The 26,739-nt window shown below is 37.6% G+C and overlaps 1 protein-coding gene across 2 annotated transcripts; it reads left to right on the top strand.

Moving 5' to 3' along the window:
- Nucleotides 1–18: 18 nt before the first annotated feature.
- Nucleotides 19–26,621, top strand: kif26bb (kinesin family member 26Bb). Of its 2 annotated transcripts, XM_016235722.1 has the most exons (15): nt 19–424; nt 543–893; nt 3,011–3,385; nt 8,417–8,574; nt 8,706–8,877; nt 12,771–12,968; nt 15,033–15,126; nt 16,383–16,645; nt 18,318–18,498; nt 20,275–20,419; nt 21,590–21,749; nt 21,952–24,664; nt 24,739–24,908; nt 26,035–26,185; nt 26,323–26,621. In XM_016235722.1, the coding sequence occupies exons 1-15, from the start codon at nt 374–376 to the stop codon at nt 26,520–26,522; spliced, it is 5,382 nt and encodes a 1,793-aa protein (XP_016091208.1). In that variant the 5' UTR covers nt 19–373; the 3' UTR covers nt 26,523–26,621. The 2 variants fall into 2 exon arrangements, with proteins under 2 accessions (XP_016091208.1, XP_016091207.1); XM_016235721.1 differs by lacking the exons at nt 19–424; nt 543–893; nt 3,011–3,385 and adding an exon at nt 5,098–5,460.
- Nucleotides 26,622–26,739: the final 118 nt, after the last annotated feature.

Raw genomic sequence — 26,739 nt, forward strand, 5'->3', positions numbered from 1 at the left:
GGATGAATAGGCTATAAAAATCTTCTTTTTTTCTTCATATATGCCTTGCTTGCACAGTTTCCCTACAAGATAAAGTTCAAAAATGGGCATTAAAAACAACGGCAACTGACAGAACAGCTCGCGAGGGATGATTTAATTCAAGGACTTTTTGCATTTGCGTAAACAAAAATCAAATATTCACTTTTACTCACCGGAGTTCTCCAAGAACACAAAAGCACGGTACGCGAAATCACAGCATGCGCTACGAGGACAACGCGTCTCTTTCTTTTCGAAGTAAAGTCATCTTTTTTGCGTGAAACATTTATTATTATTATTTTTTAAGCGATTGGAAACTTGCTGTGGAGGACGCGTTGAGATAACGAATTTATTGAATATGAAGAATCAAACAGGATACTGTGAAACAACAGGCAGTGAGCGGTTCATGGTAAGTAGGTGACTAAGTACTTCTGTATGACTGTAAGTAATATGCATCATTTGTTAGCTCAGTTATATTCCATTATAACGAAGCATAGTGTTGAATATAGGCGGTTTACGGTTCACAGATGAGCAACGTCAAAATGGGCCCCGTGTTCAAGGGTCACGCAGCGGCAGCGCAGAAGGAGCGTCTCCCGCCCGAAGGCGCTGGCTCTTCAGCATATGATTCTCATGCAGCACCTTGGACAGGGTTCGCAAGCTCCTTCCCGACACCCCTCACTAACTCTCTCCTACGGTCAAAATGGTCCAAAGAATCGTTAAACGGTTACCCCCCTGAATACAACTCCATCAAGTCCACCGGGATGAAAAGAGAAACGTTATTCGACACCGGACATTTGTGCAAAAAGTGCATCTCTCATTTCAACGTCTTCAAAAGGGAAGCGTTAAAACAAGTAACTGACGAAAATCTTTCTACTAAAGTAAGTATATTCCTTGTATCATCTATTTGCATGCATTTAGAAACGATTATCATGCATTTTCTTGGGTGGTGTTTAGTGGACTGCTGCATTCATGTCCACCCCATCAGCCACAGTCTGTCTCATATTTCAATTACATATGAGGCGCATGCTTTTTTTCCCCATCCCCTGAAACGAATTTAAATCGATTAGCTTTTGCAGTTGGTCTGTGATTCATGTGACACTCGTCTAGCCTTGATTACACTAGAATATGGGGTATAATGGGTGGGATATGAAAACTCAGTTCCTACTGAGAACAATAAAGTAAATGGCACTATAATGTGATCAGCTGAGACAGAGATGCATTTGTGGACGGCATGTGTCTCAGTATTTGGTGGTAGGAAAAAATAGGTTAGTGGATCATAGTTGATTTTTTTAGTAAACTCAAAATCTTTGGCTTTTCCCCCCATAATATTTTAGATGGATTGAGAAATTACTTTAAGATAAAGATAGGATGGGATTATCAGGGCTATTATAGGTAACTAAAACTAAAACTAATATTAAAACCATAAAAAACTATTTTGTTGCTGAAATCAAATGAAATATAAAATAAATTGTATTTTATAGTTGCCACAGGCACGCACGCACGCGCGAGCACACACACACACACACACACACACATATATATAGCCTCTTTATACAAAAACACAACAAAACTTTAACTGATATTAAAATGAAATGGAAAGTATAAAAATGAAAACAAAATATTAATGATGTCAGTGATCCTAAAACAATACTGAGTATTTATCATGTCACCAAAAAAAATTGTGGTTTAAAAATCATGTTAAAGGGGTCATATGATGTGATTTCAATTTTTCCTTTCTCTTTAGAGTGTTACAAGCTCTTGGTGCATAAAGAAGATCTGTAAAGTTGCAAAGACTAAAGTCTCAAATCCAAAGAGATATTCTTTATAAAAGTTAAGAGTCAACCACGCCTACCTAAAATGGCTCATTCTAACACACCCCCACATGTCTACGTCACGATGTGGGAAGATTAGCATAATGCCGCCCAAATGTTCACGCAAAGAAAGAAGGCATAACTTTTATTCTCGCTGTAGTATTGTTGTTGCCGCCGCCGCCATGTCATGAAGGCGCTGTGTGATTCGTTGTGAAAGCGAAACTACTTTGTTTGGCCTTCCAAAAGAGGACAATATCCGCTTCGTCATGCCTAGAGCTGATCCGTGGAGGTCGCTGAGGAAATACATCAACTTCGCGCTGTCGATCACCGGATCAGCTTTCACTGTGGACAAAGCGGAGTCCAGCCCGGGGTCGTCACATGTGGTTGCCGCAAGCTCGCCCGCCATACCATTCTCAAGCCCACCCACCTCTTCTCACTCAATCCGGTCTCCGCATACTCTAGACAAGGCTGCGGTGTGTGATGCTGTTTCGTTGTGAAAGCGAAACTACTTTGTTTGGCCTTTCAAAAGAGGACACGACTAGAAATCAGTAATTAAAGTCCCCATGAAATCAAAATGTAAGTTTTTTGGGTGTTAGTATCAATATGTTAGTCTTAACGGCTCTGAACGGCTCTAGCCCAAGCTGTGATATAAACGAATGCTATTGGCTATTTAAAAAAAGGGTGGGGCTGCTTGATATGTCCTGCCCTGTCTTCCTGTTTCAGTTAAAATGATGTCAACACATAGAGTAACGCTGCGGTATGTTCCTATAGTGCGGAATGCGCCAAAAAATTCAGAAGAAGAAGAGTAACGCTGCATGTTTCTAAGCATTTCAGGGGACCTTTAAGTTGTATTTACAACACTGTTCCAGAACAGTTTAACCCAAATATTCAGATGTGTGCAGCGCATTTTATGGAGGACTGTTTCCTGATCCTGGTAGAGTAGACTACAATGCCGGCTGTTCTGACTCACAGATTGTAAGACTGTATGTGGAAAATAATGTGTTTTTTTTTACCTTAACCGCATAAACACATTTCATTACACCAAATACACAAAATAATGTTCTTTTTAGCAGCATCATATGACCCCTTTAAAAGATTTCTTTAATATATGTAATTATCAACACAGTTTCTGATATGTTCTGATGAGTTAACAGTCACCAACAACATTTTTTTCTGTGCCTCAGGATCCCAAAGTCTTCATTCATCTTTATGAGAGCATGAAACCACCTGCTATTACTGTAGAAGCCTGGGGCAATGCGGATGGACGCTGTGGCGTCTGCTCCGCTCACTTTAGCCAGCTGAAGCAGGAGGCTATCCGCACGATCCTCACCCAGGACCGGGCCATATGGGCTCCACCTACCACTGCCAACATCCCATCCACAAGCCTAGACCCAGGCTCACAAACGCTCCCCAGAACCTCAAGCCACCGATCTGTTGTCTCAGACCCCCATCAAAGCCCCATCAATGCAGCACCGGATTGCTGGATTAAAGGACGTCAACATTTGGAGGCCCTGTGGCCCCTGTCCTCATGCAAAGGAAACAATTCAATGTCTCAAAAGGTAGGGCAATTTTTTATTTTATTTTTTAAATGTATTTATTGCTGTATGCATTGCTGTTGTTCACGCTAACACTTTAGGTCTAAAGGGTTGGTTAAGCCAAAATTAAAATTATTTAATCACCTTCATGTCATTCTAAGATCATATTACTTTCTTACTTGTGTGGAATACAAAAGAAGATTTAAAGTGTTTTCGTCCATAAAATTTAAATTAGTTGGGTTCAGTGTTGTTTTGGACCCCATTGACTTCTTCAAATTATATTCGTTTGTGTTCCACAGAATAAAGACAATTATACAAGTTTGATATGTCATGACGGTGAATAAATTATGATAGAATTTTTGGGTGAACTATCATTTTAATATAATACTAAACATACATTACAATTGAAAAAATTTTTTGGTCAAGAAATTAACACATTTATTCAGCAAGGACATTCATTTGATAAAATTGACTGTAAAGACTTTTGCATTGTTACAAAAGATTTCTATTTCAAATTAATGTTGTTCTTTTGAAATCTCTATTCATCAAAGACTCTTTAAATAATGTTTCATGGTTTTCACAAAAATAATAAGCAGCACAAACTTTCAGAATTGGTATTAATAAGAAATCTTTCTTGAACACTAATTCAGCATATTAAATCGATTTCTGAATGATCATATGACACTGAAGACTGGAGTAATGTATACTGAAAAATTCAGCTTTACAATCACAGTAACAAATTACATTTTAAAGAAAAGTTATTTTAAAATGCAATAATATTTCAAAATATTCGTACCATATTTTTAATATCAAATAAATGCAGCCTTGGTGAGCAGAAGACACTTATTTTAAAAACATGATAAAGTCTTACAGTCTTTCCAAATAATTGTAGCAAAGAAAGAAGCACTCTGCTGTTCATATTTTATGTCCAGTACATCATCCATGTGCATAATGTAAGAGTATAGAAATTAAATATGCATGTCTGCTCACCAGGACACACCAGGACACATGCATGTCGTCTTATGATACACAACCCCCTCTAGTCGGCCTTGATTAGATCCAGAAGCAGATGATACAGGATTTTTTCTGGTTAATGGTTAAACCCACATTTTATCCATGCCACAGAGAAGCCTGTCAGAAAAAAAGAAGCTTGATACGGCTCTGAACGGCTCTAGCCCAAGCGGTGATATAAACGAATGCTATTGGCTATTTAAAAAAAGGGTGGGGCTGCTTGATATGTCCTGCCCTGTCTTCCTGTTTCAGTTAAAATGATGTCAACACATAGAGTAACGCTGCGGTATGTTCCTATAGTGCGGAATGCGCCAAAAAATTCAGAAGAAGAAGAGTAACGCTGCATGTTTCTAAGCATTTCAGGGGACCTTTAAGTTGTATTTACAACACTGTTCCAGAACAGTTTAACCCAAATATTCAGATGTGTGCAGCGCATTTTATGGAGGACTGTTTCCTGATCCTGGTAGAGTAGACTACAATGCCGGCTGTTCTGACTCACAGATTGTAAGACTGTATGTGGAAAATAATGTGTTTTTTTTTACCTTAACCGCATAAACACATTTCATTACACCAAATACACAAAATAATGTTCTTTTTAGCAGCATCATATGACCCCTTTAAAAGATTTCTTTAATATATGTAATTATCAACACAGTTTCTGATATGTTCTGATGAGTTAACAGTCACCAACAACATTTTTTTCTGTGCCTCAGGATCCCAAAGTCTTCATTCATCTTTATGAGAGCATGAAACCACCTGCTATTACTGTAGAAGCCTGGGGCAATGCGGATGGACGCTGTGGCGTCTGCTCCGCTCACTTTAGCCAGCTGAAGCAGGAGGCTATCCGCACGATCCTCACCCAGGACCGGGCCATATGGGCTCCACCTACCACTGCCAACATCCCATCCACAAGCCTAGACCCAGGCTCACAAACGCTCCCCAGAACCTCAAGCCACCGATCTGTTGTCTCAGACCCCCATCAGAGGAAAAGCAATGCAGCACCGGATTACTGGATTAAAGGACGTCAGCATTTGGAGGCCCTGTGGCCCCTGTCCTCATGCAAAGGAAACAATTCAATGTCTCAAAAGGTAGGGCAATTTTTTATTTTATTTTTTAAATGTATTTATTGCTGTATGCATTGCTGTTGTTCACGCTAACACTTTAGGTCTAAAGGGTTGGTTAAGCCAAAATTAAAATTATTTAATCACCTTCATGTCATTCTAAGATCATATTACTTTCTTACTTGTGTGGAATACAAAAGAAGATTTAAAGTGTTTTCGTCCATAAAATTTAAATTAGTTGGGTTCAGTGTTGTTTTGGACCCCATTGACTTCTTCAAATTATATTCGTTTGTGTTCCACAGAATAAAGACAATTATACAAGTTTGATATGTCATGACGGTGAATAAATTATGATAGAATTTTTGGGTGAACTATCATTTTAATATAATACTAAACATACATTACAATTGAAAAAATTTTTTGGTCAAGAAATTAACACATTTATTCAGCAAGGACATTCATTTGATAAAATTGACTGTAAAGACTTTTGCATTGTTACAAAAGATTTCTATTTCAAATTAATGTTGTTCTTTTGAAATCTCTATTCATCAAAGACTCTTTAAATAATGTTTCATGGTTTTCACAAAAATAATAAGCAGCACAAACTTTCAGAATTGGTATTAATAAGAAATCTTTCTTGAACACTAATTCAGCATATTAAATCGATTTCTGAATGATCATATGACACTGAAGACTGGAGTAATGTATACTGAAAAATTCAGCTTTACAATCACAGTAACAAATTACATTTTAAAGAAAAGTTATTTTAAAATGCAATAATATTTCAAAATATTCGTACCATATTTTTAATATCAAATAAATGCAGCCTTGGTGAGCAGAAGACACTTATTTTAAAAACATGATAAAGTCTTACAGTCTTTCCAAATAATTGTAGCAAAGAAAGAAGCACTCTGCTGTTCATATTTTATGTCCAGTACATCATCCATGTGCATAATGTAAGAGTATAGAAATTAAATATGCATGTCTGCTCACCAGGACACACCAGGACACATGCATGTCGTCTTATGATACACAACCCCCTCTAGTCGGCCTTGATTAGATCCAGAAGCAGATGATACAGGATTTTTTCTGGTTAATGGTTAAACCCACATTTTATCCATGCCACAGAGAAGCCTGTCAGAAAAAAAGAAGCTTGATCAATATCGCTGTAATATTTAATGACCAGTGAAATATTCATACACAGCGCTCGTAAATACAGATGAAATGAGAATACATTATGGAAGTGAGGCAGAGAGTGAACGTCTCAGACAGCTCCATCAGCACTCAGTACCTGATCTTTATATGACGCTGACCGAGAGCATGATGGCAGACCGAGTCCATTAGCCCAGCTCCATTTCATTACACAAACATCCAAGGTGGACTCACTCAGTCCTTGAAGTGGAATTTAAAAACAAAAAAAGATTAATGCATGGAGTAAAAGCAGAAGAGATGCATTTTGTAGACTTGTATTTGGAATAGCAAACACAGATAGATAAGCATGGAAAGCGTAACGGCAAAAAAAAAAAAAGATGTGCACATAATTAAATCTCAGATTCTCTCTGGAGGACAGAGAAGTGAGAGAAAGAAAGCAGAGATGGAGAAGAAAATAACAGTAGATCCAATATTGCTATCTCTGCCCAAGGGTTGCTCCCAGCGCTAATTGGCGATACATTCTGCCAATGAAGGGGTGCAAAGAGGGGGCTCCTATTTCGCATGGCTGGATTGAAGCATTGATGAGACATAAAGGCAGGGAGTGACTCTAGATATGCGGATGACTGCAGGCAAGCGATGGTTTTCTTGAACAGAGGCAAAGAAATACAGTCTGAATATTTTTATTCTGCAGAGAAGAGGTTAGATTTTGGGCTGAAGTATGACTCGTCCCGTCAGCGCCTGCAGCCTCAGGCATTCGTTGCCTTATGCTGAGATACATATAAAGAGGTTCATGACTTCATCTGTACATATGACTCAGCTTGTAGTGGCATTCACTAATAATAGTGTCTGACTGCAGTGCATTAAACACACTCATGTTCAGGGTGTAGTGTTCACACTGGCATATTTTTTTAAATCAATGTCCGAAAGACATTCAGTTAAAATTCTTTGAACTAAATAAACATATTGCCTGTCCAATTTAGTGTATCAAAGGAATAGTTCATCCAAAAATGAACATTTGCTGAAACCTGAGGCCATCCAAGATGTTGATGAGTTTGTTTCTTCATTGGAACAGATTTGGAGAAATTTAGTATTACATCCCTTGCTCAACAATGGGTCCTCTGCAGTGAATGTGTGCCGTCAAAACTGCGCATCACAGTAATCCGCAAGTAATCCACACAAATTCAGTCCATCAATTAACGTTTTGTGAAAATCTGTGTTTGTAATAAACAAATTCATCAAAAAGAGGTTTTTAACTTCAAACCACTGCTTCTAGTTAAAATGTGAGTTCTCTATCCTTAATATGGCTTTCTCCAGTGAAAATGCTGTGTTGTCTGAATCAGGAGAGAATGCAGATTAAGCACATTTACAATCAAAAACAATTCTGAATAAAAAATATGTGATGTGAGAGGACAACAGGCGATGAACTTTTTACTGAAGGAAGCGTTCTTATGGATTAGGAAACCTATTTTGGCCAGAAGTGATGGTTTAAACGCCTTAATTATGGATTTGTTTCTTACAAACACACAGTTTTTCACTTAACAAGATATTAATTGATGGACTGGAGTTGTGTGAGTTACTTGTGGATTATTGTGATGTTTTTATCAGCTGTTCGAACTCTCATTCTGACGGCACCCATTCACTGCAGAGGATCCATTGATGAGCAAGTCATGTAATGCTAAATTTCTCCAAATCTCTTCCGATGAAGAAACAAACTCATCAACATCTTGGATGGCCTGAGGGTGAAAAGAAAGTCAGTAAATTTTTATTTGCAGGTCAACTATTCCTTTAATTACTGAGCTTGACTATATCAGTGAAGATAAATATTTCTCAGTCCTCCCAGAGTCCTTTGCATGCAGGGAAGGTGAATGAAAAGGAGAATGTAACCTCTACAGCACTATGCAACTACGGCGCCACACAGCCGACGCGTTCTTCCAGTATGTCCTCTCTGCTCCCTGCAGGAACATCTGCTGCCTTGTCTTTCTTTGTCAGGTAAGAGGTGCTGACCAGAAAATGAAAAATAACTAAAATAACTAAAGGTGTGTGCTGTAGAAAAGAAAGAAATGCTTTTGTCATGTGCATGCATCTAAGCTAAACTCTGTCAAATCACTGAACTTCCATAGGGCAGCACAGAAGTTGAACGTAATGGTTAGAAGAGGAAGGCACTTCTCAGAGAGCAGTGCTTCCCAACGCATGACAAACTTCAATAGTCTTCTGCAGAAATCTCCTCCTCTAGCACCAGCAAACATTTTTCAAGCTGCTAGTAAGAGCAAGGAAACACCTGGGATGGGAAAGGTATGGCTTAAATGTTTACAAATGTTAATTGATGAATGTTTGCTACCTAACACCACCAAAATGTATGGATGCTTCTATTATTACGTGATATTGTACTGTTAGATAATAGGAGTTGTTAATTTGCTTTTCAATTAGTAATAGACAGAATTTAGATTGTTTTTCTTTAAGGTGCACTCAGTAAATTGGTTTATGTTCTGCTGTTATGTAATAGTTTTGTTAAGTTTTCAGTTACTGATTGTATAAATATGCATGCATGAGAAAGAGATTGTAGAAATATGGAAGAGTAAAGGTTTGTAAGTTTAAAGTAAAAGTTAAAACACACTGCGGGAAATAAATAAATTGTGAGATATAAACTAGTCACATTATAAAATATTTTGTCTGATTATGAGAGATAAGTTACTAATTGTGAGAAATAATGAGTAAGATGTCAGAATTACACTACCATGGAAATGTTTTGGGGTTGGTAAGATTTTTTTAAAGGGGTCATATGACATTGCTAAAAAGAACATTATTTGGTGTAATGCAATGTGTTTATGCGGTTTAAGGTTAAAAAAACACATTATTTTCCACATATTTTACATTATTGTTGCTCCTCTATGCCCCACCTTTCTGAAACGCATCGATTTTTACAAAGCTCATCGTTCTAAAAAAGCGAGGTGTGCTCTGATTGGCCAGCTATCCAGCTGTTCGAACTCTTATTCTGACGGCACCCATTCACTGCAGCGGACCCATTGTTGAGCAAGTCATGTAATGCCAAATTTCTCCAAATCTGTTCCGATGAAGAAACAAACTCATCAACATCTTGGATGGCCTGAGGGTGAAAAGAAAGTCAGTACATTTTTATTTGCAGGTCAACTATTCCTTTAATTACTGAGCTTGACTATATCAGTGAAGATAAATATTTCTCAGTCCTCCCAGAGTCCTTTGCATGCAGGGAAGGTGAATGAAAAGGAGAATGTAACCTCTACAGCACTATGCAACTACGGCGCCACACAGCCGACGCGTTCTTCCAGTTGAAAAGAAAGTCAGTACATTTTTATTTGCAGGTCAACTATTCCTTTAATTACTGAGCTTGACTATATCAGTGAAGATAAATATTTCTCAGTCCTCCCAGAGTCCTTTGCATGCAGGGAAGGTGAATGAAAAGGAGAATGTAACCTCTACAGCACTATGCAACTACGGCGCCACACAGCCGACGCGTTCTTCCAGTATGTCCTCTCTGCTCCCTGCAGGAACATCTGCTGCCTTGTCTTTCTTTGTCAGGTAAGAGGTGCTGACCAGAAAATGAAAAATAACTAAAATAACTAAAGGTGTGTGCTGTAGAAAAGAAAGAAATGCTTTTGTCATGTGCATGCATCTAAGCTAAACTCTGTCAAATCACTGAACTTCCATAGGGCAGCACAGAAGTTGAACGTAATGGTTAGAAGAGGAAGGCACTTCTCAGAGAGCAGTGCTTCCCAACGCATGACAAACTTCAATAGTCTTCTGCAGAAATCTCCTCCTCTAGCACCAGCAAACATTTTTCAAGCTGCTAGTAAGAGCAAGGAAACACCTGGGATGGGAAAGGTATGGCTTAAATGTTTACAAATGTTAATTGATGAATGTTTGCTACCTAACACCACCAAAATGTATGGATGCTTCTATTATTACGTGATATTGTACTGTTAGATAATAGGAGTTGTTAATTTGCTTTTCAATTAGTAATAGACAGAATTTAGATTGTTTTTCTTTAAGGTGCACTCAGTAAATTGGTTTATGTTCTGCTGTTATGTAATAGTTTTGTTAAGTTTTCAGTTACTGATTGTATAAATATGCATGCATGAGAAAGAGATTGTAGAAATATGGAAGAGTAAAGGTTTGTAAGTTTAAAGTAAAAGTTAAAACACACTGCGGGAAATAAATAAATTGTGAGATATAAACTAGTCACATTATAAAATATTTTGTCTGATTATGAGAGATAAGTTACTAATTGTGAGAAATAATGAGTAAGATGTCAGAATTACACTACCATGGAAATGTTTTGGGGTTGGTAAGATTTTTTTAAAGGGGTCATATGACATTGCTAAAAAGAACATTATTTGGTGTAATGCAATGTGTTTATGCGGTTTAAGGTTAAAAAAACACATTATTTTCCACATATTTTACATTATTGTTGCTCCTCTATGCCCCACCTTTCTGAAACGCATCGATTTTTACAAAGCTCATCGTTCTAAAAAAGCGAGGTGTGCTCTGATTGGCCAGCTATCCAGTGTGTTGTGATTGGCCGAATACCTCAAGCGTGTGACGGAAATGTTACGCCCCTTACTATACTGTGATGCCGTGTCCCGGCGCGATGAGACAAAAACAATAAAACCCATTATAAATGAGGCATTTGTTGCATCCAGTGGGGACATAATTACTGATTATAATGACATAAAACCATGTCTGCATTTGTGATCGGAGAAATGACAAACAACAAGTGCTACTCTACACTGCTCAAAACTTGCGTTTGAATCGCCAGTGGCAAATTCTTTAAATATGAAAACGTACTTCCAGTCTGTGAGTCAGAAGAGTCAGACTGTCCTTGCAAAGTTGGAATTGCCCCACTTTATAGAAACAGACACCGGCATTGTAGGATTTGAGACTTTAGTCTTTGCAACTTTACAGATCTTCTTTATGCACCAAGAGCTTGTAACACTCCAAAGAGAAAGGAAAAATTGAAATCACATCATATGACTCCTTTAAATGGCTGCATTTATTTGATCAAAATACAGTAAAGGCAGTAATATTGTGAAGTATCATTACAATTGAAAGTATCTGTTTTCTATTTTAATATATTATAAAATGTTTTAGTTTTTTTGTTTTTTGATGGCAAAGCTGCATTTTCCACAGCCATTACTCATATCTTCAGTTTCACATGATCCTGTAAATGTAATATGCTCTTTTCTTATTATCAATGTTTAAAACATTGTGCCACTTAATATTTTTGTAACCATGATACATTTTTAGGATTATTCAATGGAAAAATGTTCCTTCCTTGCATACCACACCTCTGATCAGATCATTTAGATGCCATTCAGTCTGTCCTTGAGAAGTGGCTGTTTTCTAGCTGCCTCACAGTTTAGAGAAGCTGCTCATACTGTAACCTCTGAATGTGATGTTAATGACCTTCCCATTCCATCGCACCACCTCCTTGAGGAAGGGAAATCAATTTAGTTTAATTGTAGCTTGCCCTGACTTCACTCTCCACGGTTCACACTGATGGGACTCGTCTTGAGTTTCAAATTATATCGCTCTCAGAGTAGCACCTGGTAGCTAGAACGCACTCAGCACTGCACATCCAGCAACTGTAGTAGAGATAATGGATTCTTAAATAATTCATTTGGTGTAAATATGATTTGACAGACTCAGGACAGAGAAGATAATATCACTGGACAAATGCATTAGATAGCAGAAAAATCATTAACCTAAACCCGGTTTAGATGTGTGTTCAGTGACATCATGCTTATTGAAAGTAGGATATTTTAAGTTTTAAATATGACCATTATGGTTATAGTTACAGGAGCATGTTTTGTCACAGTAAAAGTCTGGTACTCTGCAATATATATTGTATAGGTAGTATTAAATCATAAAACATTCACCATCCTTATTATAACCACTGCATTAGCAGAGATTTCAATGTTGACCACAATGGTTTGGCTTTCACCAGTCCCATCCTCTAATGCAAGACTTAACTAACCCCTAAGCTAAAATACATAATAATAATAATAATAATGTAAATAAATAAATATAAGGTTTCAATATAATTTAACCTTATATTTGGAGCAAGCAATACATAAAAAAAAAAATTAGTTTTAAATTTATATGTAATATCCAATTAGTATATTGTTTTGGGTTTGTTCCCCCAATTCTAGGTCAAAGTGATGCTGCGAGTGTGTTCGGTTCCTGTGTCTGACCCATCTCAGTCCTACTCTTTCAAACTGGACCTGCAAAAAAAACAGATCACAGTGCTGAATGTACCCACCTTCAACCCTCAGAGACAGACTGCTGGAACTACAGTCTCCTCAAAGACCTTCACCTTTGATGCTGCCTTTGGCCCTGAATCAACCCAGGTCAGGGCCACTGCTTTGTTATTTCTGTCTTATGATGTGAAAACTGATATGTCTACTGTCTGGAGCCCATCTGAGTCAAACATCTGCAACACTCTCAGATTTGGTCACTTGAGTGCAGATATCCAATATCTGGATATTCTTATCCAGTACAATCAACTGAGCAGTGTTAGATGCACATTTGGATAAATAATTCCACATCACAAGAGACAGATTCCATGTGAAATGTCCTTGAATTGTTCATGTAATTTATGTAGCATTGTAGGATTTGAGACTTTAGTCTTTGCAACTTTACAGATCTTCTTTATGCACCAAGAGCTTGTAACACTCCAAAAAGAAAGGAAAAATTGAAATCACATCATATGACTCCTTTAAATGGCTGCATTTATTTGATCAAAATACAGTAAAGGCAGTAATATTGTGAAGTATCATTACAATTGAAAGTATCTGTTTTCTATTTTAATATATTATAAAATGTTTTAGTTTTTTTGTTTTTTGATGGCAAAGCTGCATTTTCCACAGCCATTACTCATATCTTCAGTTTCACATGATCCTGTAAATGTAATATGCTCTTTTCTTATTATCAATGTTTAAAACATTGTGCCACTTAATATTTTTGTAACCATGATACATTTTTAGGATTATTCAATGGAAAAATGTTCCTTCCTTGCATACCACACCTCTGATCAGATCATTTAGATGCCATTCAGTCTGTCCTTGAGAAGTGGCTGTTTTCTAGCTGCCTCACAGTTTAGAGAAGCTGCTCATACTGTAACCTCTGAATGTGATGTTAATGACCTTCCCATTCCATCGCACCACCTCCTTGAGGAAGGGAAATCAATTTAGTTTAATTGTAGCTTGCCCTGACTTCACTCTCCACGGTTCACACTGATGGGACTCGTCTTGAGTTTCAAATTATATCGCTCTCAGAGTAGCACCTGGTAGCTAGAACGCACTCAGCACTGCACATCCAGCAACTGTAGTAGAGATAATGGATTCTTAAATAATTCATTTGGTGTAAATATGATTTGACAGACTCAGGACAGAGAAGATAATATCACTGGACAAATGCATTAGATAGCAGAAAAATCATTAACCTAAACCCGGTTTAGATGTGTGTTCAGTGACATCATGCTTATTGAAAGTAGGATATTTTAAGTTTTAAATATGACCATTATGGTTATAGTTACAGGAGCATGTTTTGTCACAGTAAAAGTCTGGTACTCTGCAATATATATTGTATAGGTAGTATTAAATCATAAAACATTCACCATCCTTATTATAACCACTGCATTAGCAGAGATTTCAATGTTGACCACAATGGTTTGGCTTTCACCAGTCCCATCCTCTAATGCAAGACTTAACTAACCCCTAAGCTAAAATACATAATAATAATAATAATAATGTAAATAAATAAATATAAGGTTTCAATATAATTTAACCTTATATTTGGAGCAAGCAATACATAAAAAAAAAAATTAGTTTTAAATTTATATGTAATATCCAATTAGTATATTGTTTTGGGTTTGTTCCCCCAATTCTAGGTCAAAGTGATGCTGCGAGTGTGTTCGGTTCCTGTGTCTGACCCATCTCAGTCCTACTCTTTCAAACTGGACCTGCAAAAAAAACAGATCACAGTGCTGAATGTACCCACCTTCAACCCTCAGAGACAGACTGCTGGAACTACAGTCTCCTCAAAGACCTTCACCTTTGATGCTGCCTTTGGCCCTGAATCAACCCAGGTCAGGGCCACTGCTTTGTTATTTCTGTCTTATGATGTGAAAACTGATATGTCTACTGTCTGGAGCCCATCTGAGTCAAACATCTGCAACACTCTCAGATTTGGTCACTTGAGTGCAGATATCCAATATCTGGATATTCTTATCCAGTACAATCAACTGAGCAGTGTTAGATGCACATTTGGATAAATAATTCCACATCACAAGAGACAGATTCCATGTGAAATGTCCTTGAATTGTTCATGTAATTTATGTACAGATGACAAATGATGAAACCATGTTGTCATAAAAAATAGGAAAAAAAACAAGTTGAAATATTATTTTTCAGGCAGAAGTTTGTGAGAACAGCTTGTGTGAAGTGCTGCAGTGTGTGCTTGCAGGAGCTGATGGTTGTATCCTAAGCTTTGGACAAACCAATGTGGGTAAGTGAGTGATATTAAAATATTTTTTAAACCTGTAAAGCGTGACATGAAATAAAGGTCAGCGTTTTAGTTTTTTTAATGGAAAAGTTTACTGAACTAAAATATAAGTGAAAATCTTGCATTTGTGTTTTATGTTTTGTATCACATTTGATAAGTCAGACTTTTTATGGCTCATATATTATGATGTAGTGAGAATATGGTGTTCACACTTGGGGAAAAAAATGGATTAACACCTCAGTTTTATTCTGGACATAAAATGCTGTTGATGTTATCTATATGGCCAAAAAGTGAGATGAAATTCTGATAGCTTGTAACGTAAATCAGTTAGATTTGTATAATAGACTACTTCCATAAAATGCAATATCAGCTCTATATTCTCCAATAATATGTAGTAGGATGATATATGATAGGATGCTTAGTTTTTTGTTCAATGCTCTGTAGTTTTAATTGTAGGATTGTTTTTCTTAACAAAAAAGGTAAATGCAACTATTTTTTGCAGTTGCAAATTAATATCTTTCAAGTACAACTTTATATATCTCACAATGTAGCTTAATATCTTGCAATATTATATTAAATCGAACAATTGTAAACCTTATTTCTCATATTTGCATCTTCTTGAAGCACAGTGTGACCGTATATGCTGCAGCATGACTTTTTCTCATTTTAAACCTCATCTCACAATTATCTTTTAATTTTTTACTCTGAGGCAAACAGGCTTCCGTATAGCTCTGCGTCCAATAGCGTTGACACAAAAAGGTTCAGATTCACATATTTTTTTACCACTGTGTGCGACTTGTGGAGCCTCTCAATGAATGTGGATCAAATGTAGAGGCTATATAGTGGGTCATCACAGGCCATTTACCTTTTTATTAATTGTTATCTACCCAAAATCATGACAACAGTCTCTACATGGCATTTGGAGTATGACATCATTCTCTATTAGCTAGATTGAATTACCCGGTCTCCATCTTGGCCCTTGGCTCCCAGCCAGACATCATAAATCTTTTAAACCGGCCCATGCTTGACTGCCAGTAAAGTGCTTTACATTTAATTGGTCGTGACATTGCCACAACGCATTTTACACCCCAGTTTGTAAAGCCATTCACCACGTATTTAAGCATATTTCAGTCTGTGGATTTTTGTCATTCTGAAAGATGATTTATTCTGCAAAACCCTTATGAGGGGATTTTCCGCTTAATGATGATCTGTTATAAAAAAAAAAGTGGCTTTCTCACTTTCTTTCTTTTGGTTTACAGGAATGTCTTACACAATGATTGGCCACGATGGTTGCACTCAAAGCCTTGGAGTCATTCCTTGTGCTATATCTTGGCTTTTCAAGCTCATTACCAGGAAGAAAGACAAGACATGGGCAAACATCTCAGTTTCTGTGTCAGCTGTAGAGGTCTGTGGGGAAAACAATGGCATCAGGGATTTACTCGCTGATGTTGACACGGGCAACTGCAAGGAGACCTATAAACCAGATGCTTACCTCAAAGAGGATCCCGTCTGTGGAGTACAAGCAAGTGTTGATCACACTTCCTTTGTTCTAATATCTAGACTTTCATTTATTTTTAAAGGGGTCCTATGATGTTGCTAAAAAGAACATTATTTTGTGTATTTGGTGCAATGCAATGTGTTTATGCGGTTTAAGGTTCAAAAAACACATTATTTTCCATATAATGTACATTATTGTTTTTCCTCTATGCCCCGCCTTTCTGAAACGCATAGATTTTTACAAAGCTCATCGTTCTAAAAAAGCAAGGTGTGCTCTGATTGGCCAGCTATCCAGTGTGTTGTGATTGGCCGAATGCCTCAAGTGTGTGACTTAAATTATTTAAATATAAAAAACTTACTTACAGGCTATGAGTCAGAAGCACCAGACTGTCCTTGCAAAGTTGAAACTGCCCAACTTTATAGAAACAGCCTTTGTGCCACAGACGCACTGTAGGCTACTGGTTCAGGAAACAGTCCTCATCCTCCATAAAATGCGCAGCACACATCTGAATACTTGGGTTGAACTGTTCTGGAACAGTGCTGTAAATACAACTTAACCACTGATTTCTAGTTGTGTCCTCTTTTGGAAGGCCAATCAAAGTAGTTTAGCTTTCACAACGAAACACACAGCGACTCCACAACATGGCAGCGGCGGCAACAGCAAGAATTAAAGTTACGCCTTCTTTCTTTGCGTGAACATTTGGGCACCGTTATGCAAATCTTCCCACATCGTGACGTAGATATGTAGGGGTGTGTTTGAACGAGCCGTTTTAGGTAGGAGTGGTTGACTCTTAACTTTTATAAAGAATATCTCTTTGGATTTGAGACTTTAGTCTTTGTACCTTTACAGATCTTCTTTATGCACCAAGAGCTTGTAACACTCCAAAGAGAAAGGAAAAATTGAAATCGCATCATATGACCCCTTTAATTTCCATTTATTTGCCAGCGCTTTGTGCATATTGTGCACAAATGCATTGAAAATTTCCCTATAATATAATATAGTTGGATGGTGGGAAAGCCGAATTTTAATTCAGGCATATGCAGCGTTCATGTAGCATTTAAAGAAATATTCCAGGTACAGTACAAGATAAGCACAATCCACAGCAATTGTGGCATAATGCTGATGACCTTATCAATCTTAAGAATCATCAGTCTAACCAAGTTTTCTTTAAAAAGTATAAGTTAGACACTTGTAATTGAAGTGAACGGGGTTCATTTTCATAATTTTTATAGTTATTGTAAGGTTTATGGTGGGCAGTTAAAGTCAATTGAAAAATTCTATGTAATACAGAATAGGTTAAATAAAATTACATTAACACATATTGTTTGCATTTTATGGCTATACTATTGAAACAATTATTATTTTAATGTTTGTGGATTGCTTTATTCACTTAAGTGCCTCAATGTAACCCTAATTTTTGCTTTTTATAAAGAAAAGGAGAGTTAAGTGCAAATTATTTTTGTAGTAATCTAATCAACATGATGCCACAAATGTTGTTGATTGAGCTTAACGTATACTGAACATGGAATATTCCTTAAAACAACATTTTGCATGACAGTTATAACCCTTTGCATGGTGTATTATCAATATTCATGAGCAATCAATACAAATGTAATTCATACTCATTGATATGTTAATTAAGACATTCCCATTTACTTGAGAGTCTCATTATTAGATTTTGTTATCTTGATCCCAGCTCTGCAACCACAGTGTACTAAATGCTCCAACTCCAGAAAGAGCAGCTTTCCTACTAGATGCAGCTCTTGCATCTCGCAGTGGGATGGTGGACAGTGGAGGGAGACCACCACATTGTTGTCACATGTTCTTCACCCTGCATGTTCGCCAACAGCACATAGGAAGCAGCACCAAATCTGGGAGTGAGTTCAGTTGCCTTTTCATGACTCTAATCGAAACACACAGCGACTCCACAACATGGCAGCAGCGGCAACAGCAAGAATTCAAGTTACGCCTTCTTTCTTTGCGTGAACATTTGGGCACCGTTATGCAAATCTTCCCACATCGTGACGTAGATATGTAGGGGTGTGTTTGAACGAGCCGTTTTAGGTAGGCGTGGCTGACTCTTAACTTTTATAAAGAATATCTCTTTGGATTTGAGACTTTAGTCTTTGCAACTTTACAGATCTTCTTTATTCACCAAGAGCTTGTAAAAGAATTCAAGTTACGCCTTCTTTCTTTGCGTGAACATTTGGGCACCGTTATGCAAATCTTCCCACATCGTGACGTAGATATGTAGGGGGGTGTTTGAACGAGCCGTTTTAGGTAGGCGTGGCTGACTCTTAACTTTTATAAAGAATATCTCTTTGGATTTGAGACTTTAGTCTTTGCAACTTTACAGATCTTCTTTATGCACCAAGAGCTTGTAACACTCCAAAGAGAAAGGAAAAATTGAAATCGCATCATATGACCCCTTTAATTTCCATTTATTTGCCAGCGCTTTGTGCATATTGTGCACAAATGCATTGAAAATTTCCCTATAATATAATATAGTTGGATGGTGGGAAAGCCGAATTTTAATTCAGGCATATGCAGCGTTCATGTAGCATTTAAAGAAATATTCCAGGTACAGTACAAGATAAGCACAATCCACAGCAATTGTGGCATAATGCTGATGACCTTATCAATCTTAAGAATCATCAGTCTAACCAAGTTTTCTTTAAAAAGTATAAGTTAGACACTTGTAATTGAAGTGAACGGGGTTCATTTTCATAATTTTTATAGTTATTGTAAGGTTTATGGTGGGCAGTTAAAGTCAATTGAAAAATTCTATGTAATACAGAATAGGTTAAATAAAATTACATTAACACATATTGTTTGCATTTTATGGCTATACTATTGAAACAATGATTATTTTAATGTTTGTGGATTGCTTTATTCACTTAAGTGCCTCAATGTAACCCTAATTTTTGCTTTTTATAAAGAAAAGGAGAGTTAAGTGCAAATTATTTTTGTAGTAATCTAATCAACATGATGCCACAAATGTTGTTGATTGAGCTTAACGTATACTGAACATGGAATATTCCTTAAAACAACATTTTGCATGACAGTTATAACCCTTTGCATGGTGTATTATCAATATTCATGAGCAATCAATACAAATGTAATTCATACTCATTGATATGTTAATTAAGACATTCCCATTTACTTGAGAGTCTCATTATTAGATTTTGTTATCTTGATCCCAGCTCTGCAACCACAGTGTACTAAATGCTCCAACTCCAGAAAGAGCAGCTTTCCTACTAGATGCAGCTCTTGCATCTCGCAGTGGGATGGTGGACAGTGGAGGGAGACCACCACATTGTTGTCACATGTTCTTCACCCTGCATGTTCGCCAACAGCACATAGGAAGCAGCACCAAATCTGGGAGTGAGTTCAGTTGCCTTTTCATGACTCTAATATAGAGATGTATATGAGCAGATTCTCAGTACAGATCTTAAAATAAACAAAGGCCAATTAGATGACATTTCTCACACAATACTGATCCAGGAGATTGAAATTTCATACTTGTTTCTGTTTTTAGCATATTAAAAAAATACTCTTTTGCATATATGATATGACCTTTTTCTTAAAATTGTTTGTTTCTTTAGTATTATTTTTGAAATGTCTGGTGTGATTAAAATATATACTTTCCTCAGTGAATGTGGATCAAAGCAAGCTGAGCCTGATCGATTTAGGGAGCTGCGTGGGGGAGAGGGAAGGAAGCAACTGTGGAGTCTGCCTCGCTGAGCTTGGAAACTTTATCACAGTCAATCTCAACAGACATAATCACGTCCCTAATAGGTATGTCTATGTATGTCTGGATTATAAAAGTAGGAAACTACTAATAGTATATGAACATAAAGCACAGTGATTTAATTAAAGGAATAGTTTCCCTTAAAAATAAAAATTATTCACTCACCCTCAAGCCATCCTAGATGTATGTGACTTTCGTCTTTCAGATGAATACAATCGGAGTTAGATTTAAAAATGTCTTGGCTCTTCCAGGCTTTATAATGCATTGAATAGTGGTCAAGTTTTTTTTAGCAAAATAAAGTGCTTAAAGCTGCAGTCTGTAACTTTTGGCACTCTAGCGGTTAATAAACAGAACTAAGTGCGTCTTGCGGAAGAAAATTGTAGCCGGAGCTACTTCTCTCCGTTTTTGTCTATGACGAATCACGCAGGTACTGGGCTACTCCGCAGCGGTACCTACCAGAACCAGTCTAAAATAGTCTGAATATAAACACTTATTATAGGTGTACCGTAGTGATTCAGGACAAGCCAAAAACACGGTTTGGAAAATGGATTCATGGTGTACTCACTTATTATATGGCTATATTATATTACGGACTGCAGCTTTAAATCCTTCATCAAAAGAACCAAGTTTTGTTTCAAGCAAAGGAAAACCAGTCTCCTCTTGGCTTATATCGAAATCCTCCAACATTTTACCTTTCCAACATCAAATCCTTGTTTTGTACTTCTAATTCGTGACCGGTGTTTTGTTTTGCTCTCTCCTCTGTGCTTCTGTGTTCGTCACCTTTCACCGGAGCTTACACTACACCTACGTCCTACATTCACACAGTCACATGTACAACAGTTAGAGTTATGCTAGAGTTTATGGTTTATAAAGTTTTAAATATGGATATTTGTCTTACACAAATGCATCGGTTATGCTCAGAAGGCCTTTATTCACCCCCCCGGAGCAGTGTGGATCACTTTTTATGATGGATGGATGCACTTTATTTTATTTTTTCAAAATCTTGACCACTATTCACCGCCATTATAAAGTTTTCAAGAGCCAGAACATTTTTGAATATAACTCAGATTGTATTTGTCTGAAAGAAGAAAGTCATATACACCTAGGATAGCTTGTGGGTGAGTAAATCATAGGGTAATTTTCATTTTTGGGTGAATTATCCCTTTAAGTAAAAAGTAATTAAGTCAATTTAATTAGTGATCATTTCTTCATTACAGGGGAAGTAAATTAGCCATGCTTTTGCAAGACTCTCTGAGCAATGTCAACTGCTCCACCACAATTATTGCCCATATATCCACCTTGTCTGAGGACCTTACAGAAAGCCTTTGTACGATGCAGACTGTGACTCGAATGCGAAGGCAGAAGAAAAAGATAAGGGTATGCTTATAGACATGTTCACGAGTTTTCAGGTTCTGTTAATTTAGACCATGCTTTACTTTTTATATAAATCATTTTATATATCTCATATGAGTTATAAAATGTACATTTATTTATTTTTTGAATTATGGACATATTCCCCAGTTTTCAAGTGCTGTGAATTTAGGCTAAGTTTTTTATTTTTGCATTTTTTTTTCTCCAGAAATCTTCTTCAAGCTCGCCTGGAGGAAGAAGCTTAGGCAACGAGAGGAAATTTAATAATTCCACCAAGCTGAGATTCCAATCTACGGGAACACTGGATCAAGATCTCTCCTCTCCTGGTTTCTCTAGTGATCCAGTATTTTACCCTGGGAGTGATAAGTCTTGTGATACCATTATCTCTATGGATCCTTCTGGCCTCCTAGATAAAGAGGTTACAAATAGGAGCAGAGAGGTTTTGCCTATTATTCCATCCTTACTCAAGAGCAAATTGGAGTCCAAGAAGCTCTCACTGATGAAGTTTTGTGAAATCTCTCCACCAATTTCCAATCGCATGAAGCAGATATCAAAAGAAAAGACTAAAGAAGAGTCAACACCAACAATTTTGCAAGATAAATCAGATTTTGAGTGCCTGAAGTGCAACACATTTGCAGAACTCCAGAATAGACTGGGGAACATAGACGGAACAGAGTTGGATCTATGCAAAGATCAGGAAGTGAACCCTGTGAGCAAATCACCTCGCTTAAGCCAAACCAAAAAGAAATCCAATTCATTGGACATTCAAGCATTAAACAACAGAGAACCCAATAGTATCAGACAAGGAAACTCCTCAAAAACATTTGCGATAATTCACAACAGTGAAGAAATTCCAAGTACCGCCAATTCACAGATTATTCAGCCACAGTTAGATGTTGTCAAACCGAGTGATCCCATGCTGTGTAGCCTATCTCTAAGCAAATCTAAGCTTCATAATAAAATAATGAATATGATGCCCACTGCACTATCTTTGAAATTGGAAGACCAAGGTAAAATGAGATTATCGGATAATTCCACATTGCAATCTGAGACAAGAATATCTCCCATCGGCAAGAGTTCTCCGAGGTCTACCTCGTCCTCTTCTTTTTCATCATCCCTGTCTTCCAGTTTGAGCTCCCCACCGGCTGTTTCTGCCTCTTTGAATGGAGACATTCCACATTGTACAGGAAAAAAACAGCGAGAGATGAGGGCCACCATCACTGTAACTGTTCAGAAGCCACTGGATCTTAATGGACACGATGAGCTTGTGTATACCGTGGTTGAGGAGGTAACAATAAATGGGGCCACTGAGCAAGGAAAGGCACAAATATTAAGCATTCATGAGTCACACTCTCTCCAGGCTTTAACGCCAGGAAGTCAGTCTGTCAGGATTATCGGCAGCGTAGGTGAAGAACAAACAGCAAGTTTTTATAGTTCCAACTCTAATGCACAAAGTTCAGAGCATGACGCCCCCACGGTCTCATCAGATGCAGATATTAAACACACAAAAACCAATGCACATATTGACAAGGCAGGTGGCTTCATTGATTCAAAAAACCTTCCGCAGCTTGATACTTGGTCTGAGGTGCCCCTGACTGAAGATGTGAAGGAGATACCTAAAGGAGCCATGGTTAAACTTGACCCTCCCTGTGAGGTCTCGAAGTCCAGAAAATATACTTGTGAAATTAAACCTGAGCAGAGCTGGTTGTGCCAAAACAACAAGAAAGACGTCTGGGATGTCCCTCACATGAAAATAGAACAAAAGAACCCACAGAGTCCAAGAGAAACTCCCGAGAAGAAACAATATACAAAGAAAGGCGGTCCTGTAGATTGGACCAAAGACAATATGCCACCAACATCAACAAACAGTCCCACTCTCAAAAGAAAAGAGACGAAAGAAGAATCTGGAATAGCCAGAAATGCAACGATAAACATGGCTACTGAAACTACGACCAACACTAAATCTCATTTTGAGGAGAGCAGCAAGTTGTTTAATGCAAAACTGAAAGCATTATCCGGCAGGAGCCAAACATGGGATCACAGTAAGAGCGGGCGCTCAACAGGAAGCTTGGAAGGTAATTCTAGCTCAAGACTTAAAAGCAAGTTCCTTGAAGAGACTGCTTTCATCGATATGGCTCCGAAAGGCCTTTTAGATGAAGATTATATTTCAGCACAACCCAGCCCGCTAGGTTTTAAAGAAGACTTTGAGGACTTTGTAAGGTGTCGAGCTAGCCAGAGTCTCGGTAGGGTTCCACAGTTCTTCCCCATGCATGATGCCAATGATCCAACCCGGCCATCAAAAAACGGTCACTCTAAGATCACAACCATTAATAAATTCATGCCCGGTTCAAAGATCCACAAGATGCCAGACTTGTCTCCCAAACCCACTAGACACACGATCAACCGGAGCTCAAGCTTTTCTCCTAACGGAGCACCTGTCAGCCAGAGCTCCTGGTCAATACACTCCCTATCCCGAAGTCAAGACAACGGCAGTTTGAAGTCACCCGGTGCAGTCCGGAAAGGAAGAGTTGAGCTTTTAAGAAGCAGTAGAGATTCTCTTTCTGCTTTTAGTCAAGGTGGGTCAGATTTAGATGAATGTGAGGAACTGGGGATGATGAAACCTTTCGTTCACACATTGCCATCCCCGTATAGCCGGATCACGGCTCCACGGACTCCACACCACTGCAGCGGCCATGCCAGCGATACCACCAGTGTTCTCAGTGGAGAGCTGCCTCCTGCCATGTGTAAAACGGCTTTACTCTATAACAGGAGCAGTATGGTCAGTAGTGGCTATGAAAGCATGTTGAGAGACAGTGAAGCTACAATCAGCAGCAGTTCAACGCACAACTCCATCAGCGATCAGAGCTGCTCGCTCGGTGCTGCTAAAGGCATGAGAAGTAACAAGAAAAGAACCAACATAGGTAAGGAGTTTTTTTAAATCAATGCATTCTGGCATAAAAAAAACAATATGGTCTTCACCTGTCTTTGTCCACAGGGTCCAGTCTAAGACGTCCATCTCAAGACAACCTCCTGTCACTGAAGAGATCTGTCAGTGGGCCCAAAACGCACCGGGTGGATCGGGGTGGTTCTGACTCTTATGAAATTAAAGTCTATGAGATTGATAATGTAAATGGCATACAGAAGAGAGGTGGGGCAGGGAACAAGGTGAGGTTCAAAATGTGTCAATGAAAAAAACATTTCTGTCTGTCTGTCTGCTTTGTACTTCATTCACAAACTGCTGTCGTTGTATGGTCCATTAAATTGGTAGTGCTTGATTCAACTCGTACAGCTTTCTGATTTGCTTACACACAAAAATCTGTTCTTTAGGCAATTATCTTGACTCGCAACACTGTTTTCTAGAAGTAAAGGTTGGGATATCCTACATGCCTTTTGCCTAGATTTGCAGTCTGTAGGAGAGCGTTAGTTGGCAAAAGTCAAAGCAGTCAGAGTTTTAGGCGCAAGTTTGTGTTTATAATGACCTGTAAATGCTGAAATCTGCTCTGATTTTAAAAGTTGTGTAATGTATTCCAGCCTTAAGAAAACTTCAAACACTCATTGTTTTTTTTTGTTTTTTGTAACTCTGACTCAGACTAGAAACAATATACTGATTCAGAATAAATGTGATTTTACATTGTTTATACATACTATTTTTTCTATTACTGAAAAATATGCAACTTTTTGTTGAATATTTAGGAAATATTTTACATTATTTTGTTTTTCAAATATGTTATTTGTATAGTTTTCATTAAAAAATTTATTTAAGTATTTATTCAATAATGTATTGTACACATTGAGGAAATTTTGACAATGATGTGTTCTCTTATATATAATGTTTCATATACCATTTTTTTCCCAAGTAGTAAAGATACTTTTCCTCAAATGGTGCTTAATTTCATCAAAACAATATTGTTATCACAAAACCAAAACTGTATGCTCAGAAATGTGTTTTTTTCCCCCTGTTCTTATTTTTCACTTTAATTTATGTAGTAGGCTAGTCTTATTTTGTAGAGTTTACAATGTATAGTTGCTCATTCATTGTAGTAAGCAGTCATGGTCATATGCTTTAAATAAATTTCACAGTGTGTAATTCAGTGTATCTGTGTATTTGATGGCTTTGTGGGTCAAGATAGCTGAATACAGTGTCTGATTTGAAAATGCTAAAAAGTATTAGAAAAACTGTAATATTACTTTAATATAAAACCATGTGGTGTAATGGTAGGCCAAATGCTAATCTCAGCTCACTCACATTTTATATGGAGGCAAACTTACTTTTTGTCATCCACGTTTTCAGGGTATAGTCCTCTTTAGTGCAAAGCTGAAATTCTTGGAGCATCGACAGCAGAGAATAGCAGAGGTGAGACTCAGGTATAATGCTCTCAGGCGAGAGTTGGAACATGCCAAGCATCATCTGATGTTGGACCCTGGAAAATGGACCCGTGAATGTAAGGGTTAACATGTTTGCTTATGTATATTAAGTAAAATTAAGCACTGCAGTAGGACAGCAAACTGTAGGGTTGTTATGGTTCTGCTTACTGTGTCATCATTAATTATTATGCTATTTGTGTGATGTGTTTTGCAGTTGACTTATGGCAAACGTTTGAGGTAGACTCCCTGGAACACTTAGAGGCTTTGGAGCAAGTCACTCAACGGCTAGAGCGTCATGTTAACCTCTGCAAAGCACATGTCTTGATGGTCACCAGCTTTGATGTTACACCCAAGTGCAGACAAAAGTTACGACATCGGCCCACGATAGATCATACAACGTTCGCAGGAATATAGCATGCCAAGATTTTACATGACCACTTTTACCTGTTATGCAAAATATTAAATGATATTCGTGCAAATATACAGAGCAACTAGGGGGACATAGTGATGGAAAAAAATGAGAAGGGAAGAAAAATGCTTTTGTGGTCTGAAAACTTAGCGTTCGCTAGATGGAATATAGTTTTTACTCCCACATCATATTATTTCCATTAAAAAGGTGTTGTGAGCGAAC

Source organism: Sinocyclocheilus grahami, unplaced genomic scaffold (genome assembly GCF_001515645.1).
Source record: "Sinocyclocheilus grahami isolate Dianchi unplaced genomic scaffold, SAMN03320097.WGS_v1.1 scaffold473.1, whole genome shotgun sequence".
In the NCBI taxonomy this organism is placed as follows: domain Eukaryota; kingdom Metazoa; phylum Chordata; class Actinopteri; order Cypriniformes; family Cyprinidae; genus Sinocyclocheilus; species Sinocyclocheilus grahami.

Bases quoted from the DNA above. Each gene is read 5' to 3' on its own strand.
- kif26bb (XM_016235722.1), top strand. From the start codon at position 374: ATGAAGAATCAAACAGGATACTGTGAAACAACAGGCAGTGAGCGGTTC. The intron at 12,969-15,032 runs GTCAGGGCCACT...ATTATTTTTCAG, and splicing joins TTGGCCCTGAATCAACCCAG to GCAGAAGTTTGTGAGAACAG. The intron at 20,420-21,589 runs GTATGTCTATGT...TCTTCATTACAG, and splicing joins CATAATCACGTCCCTAATAG to GGGAAGTAAATTAGCCATGC.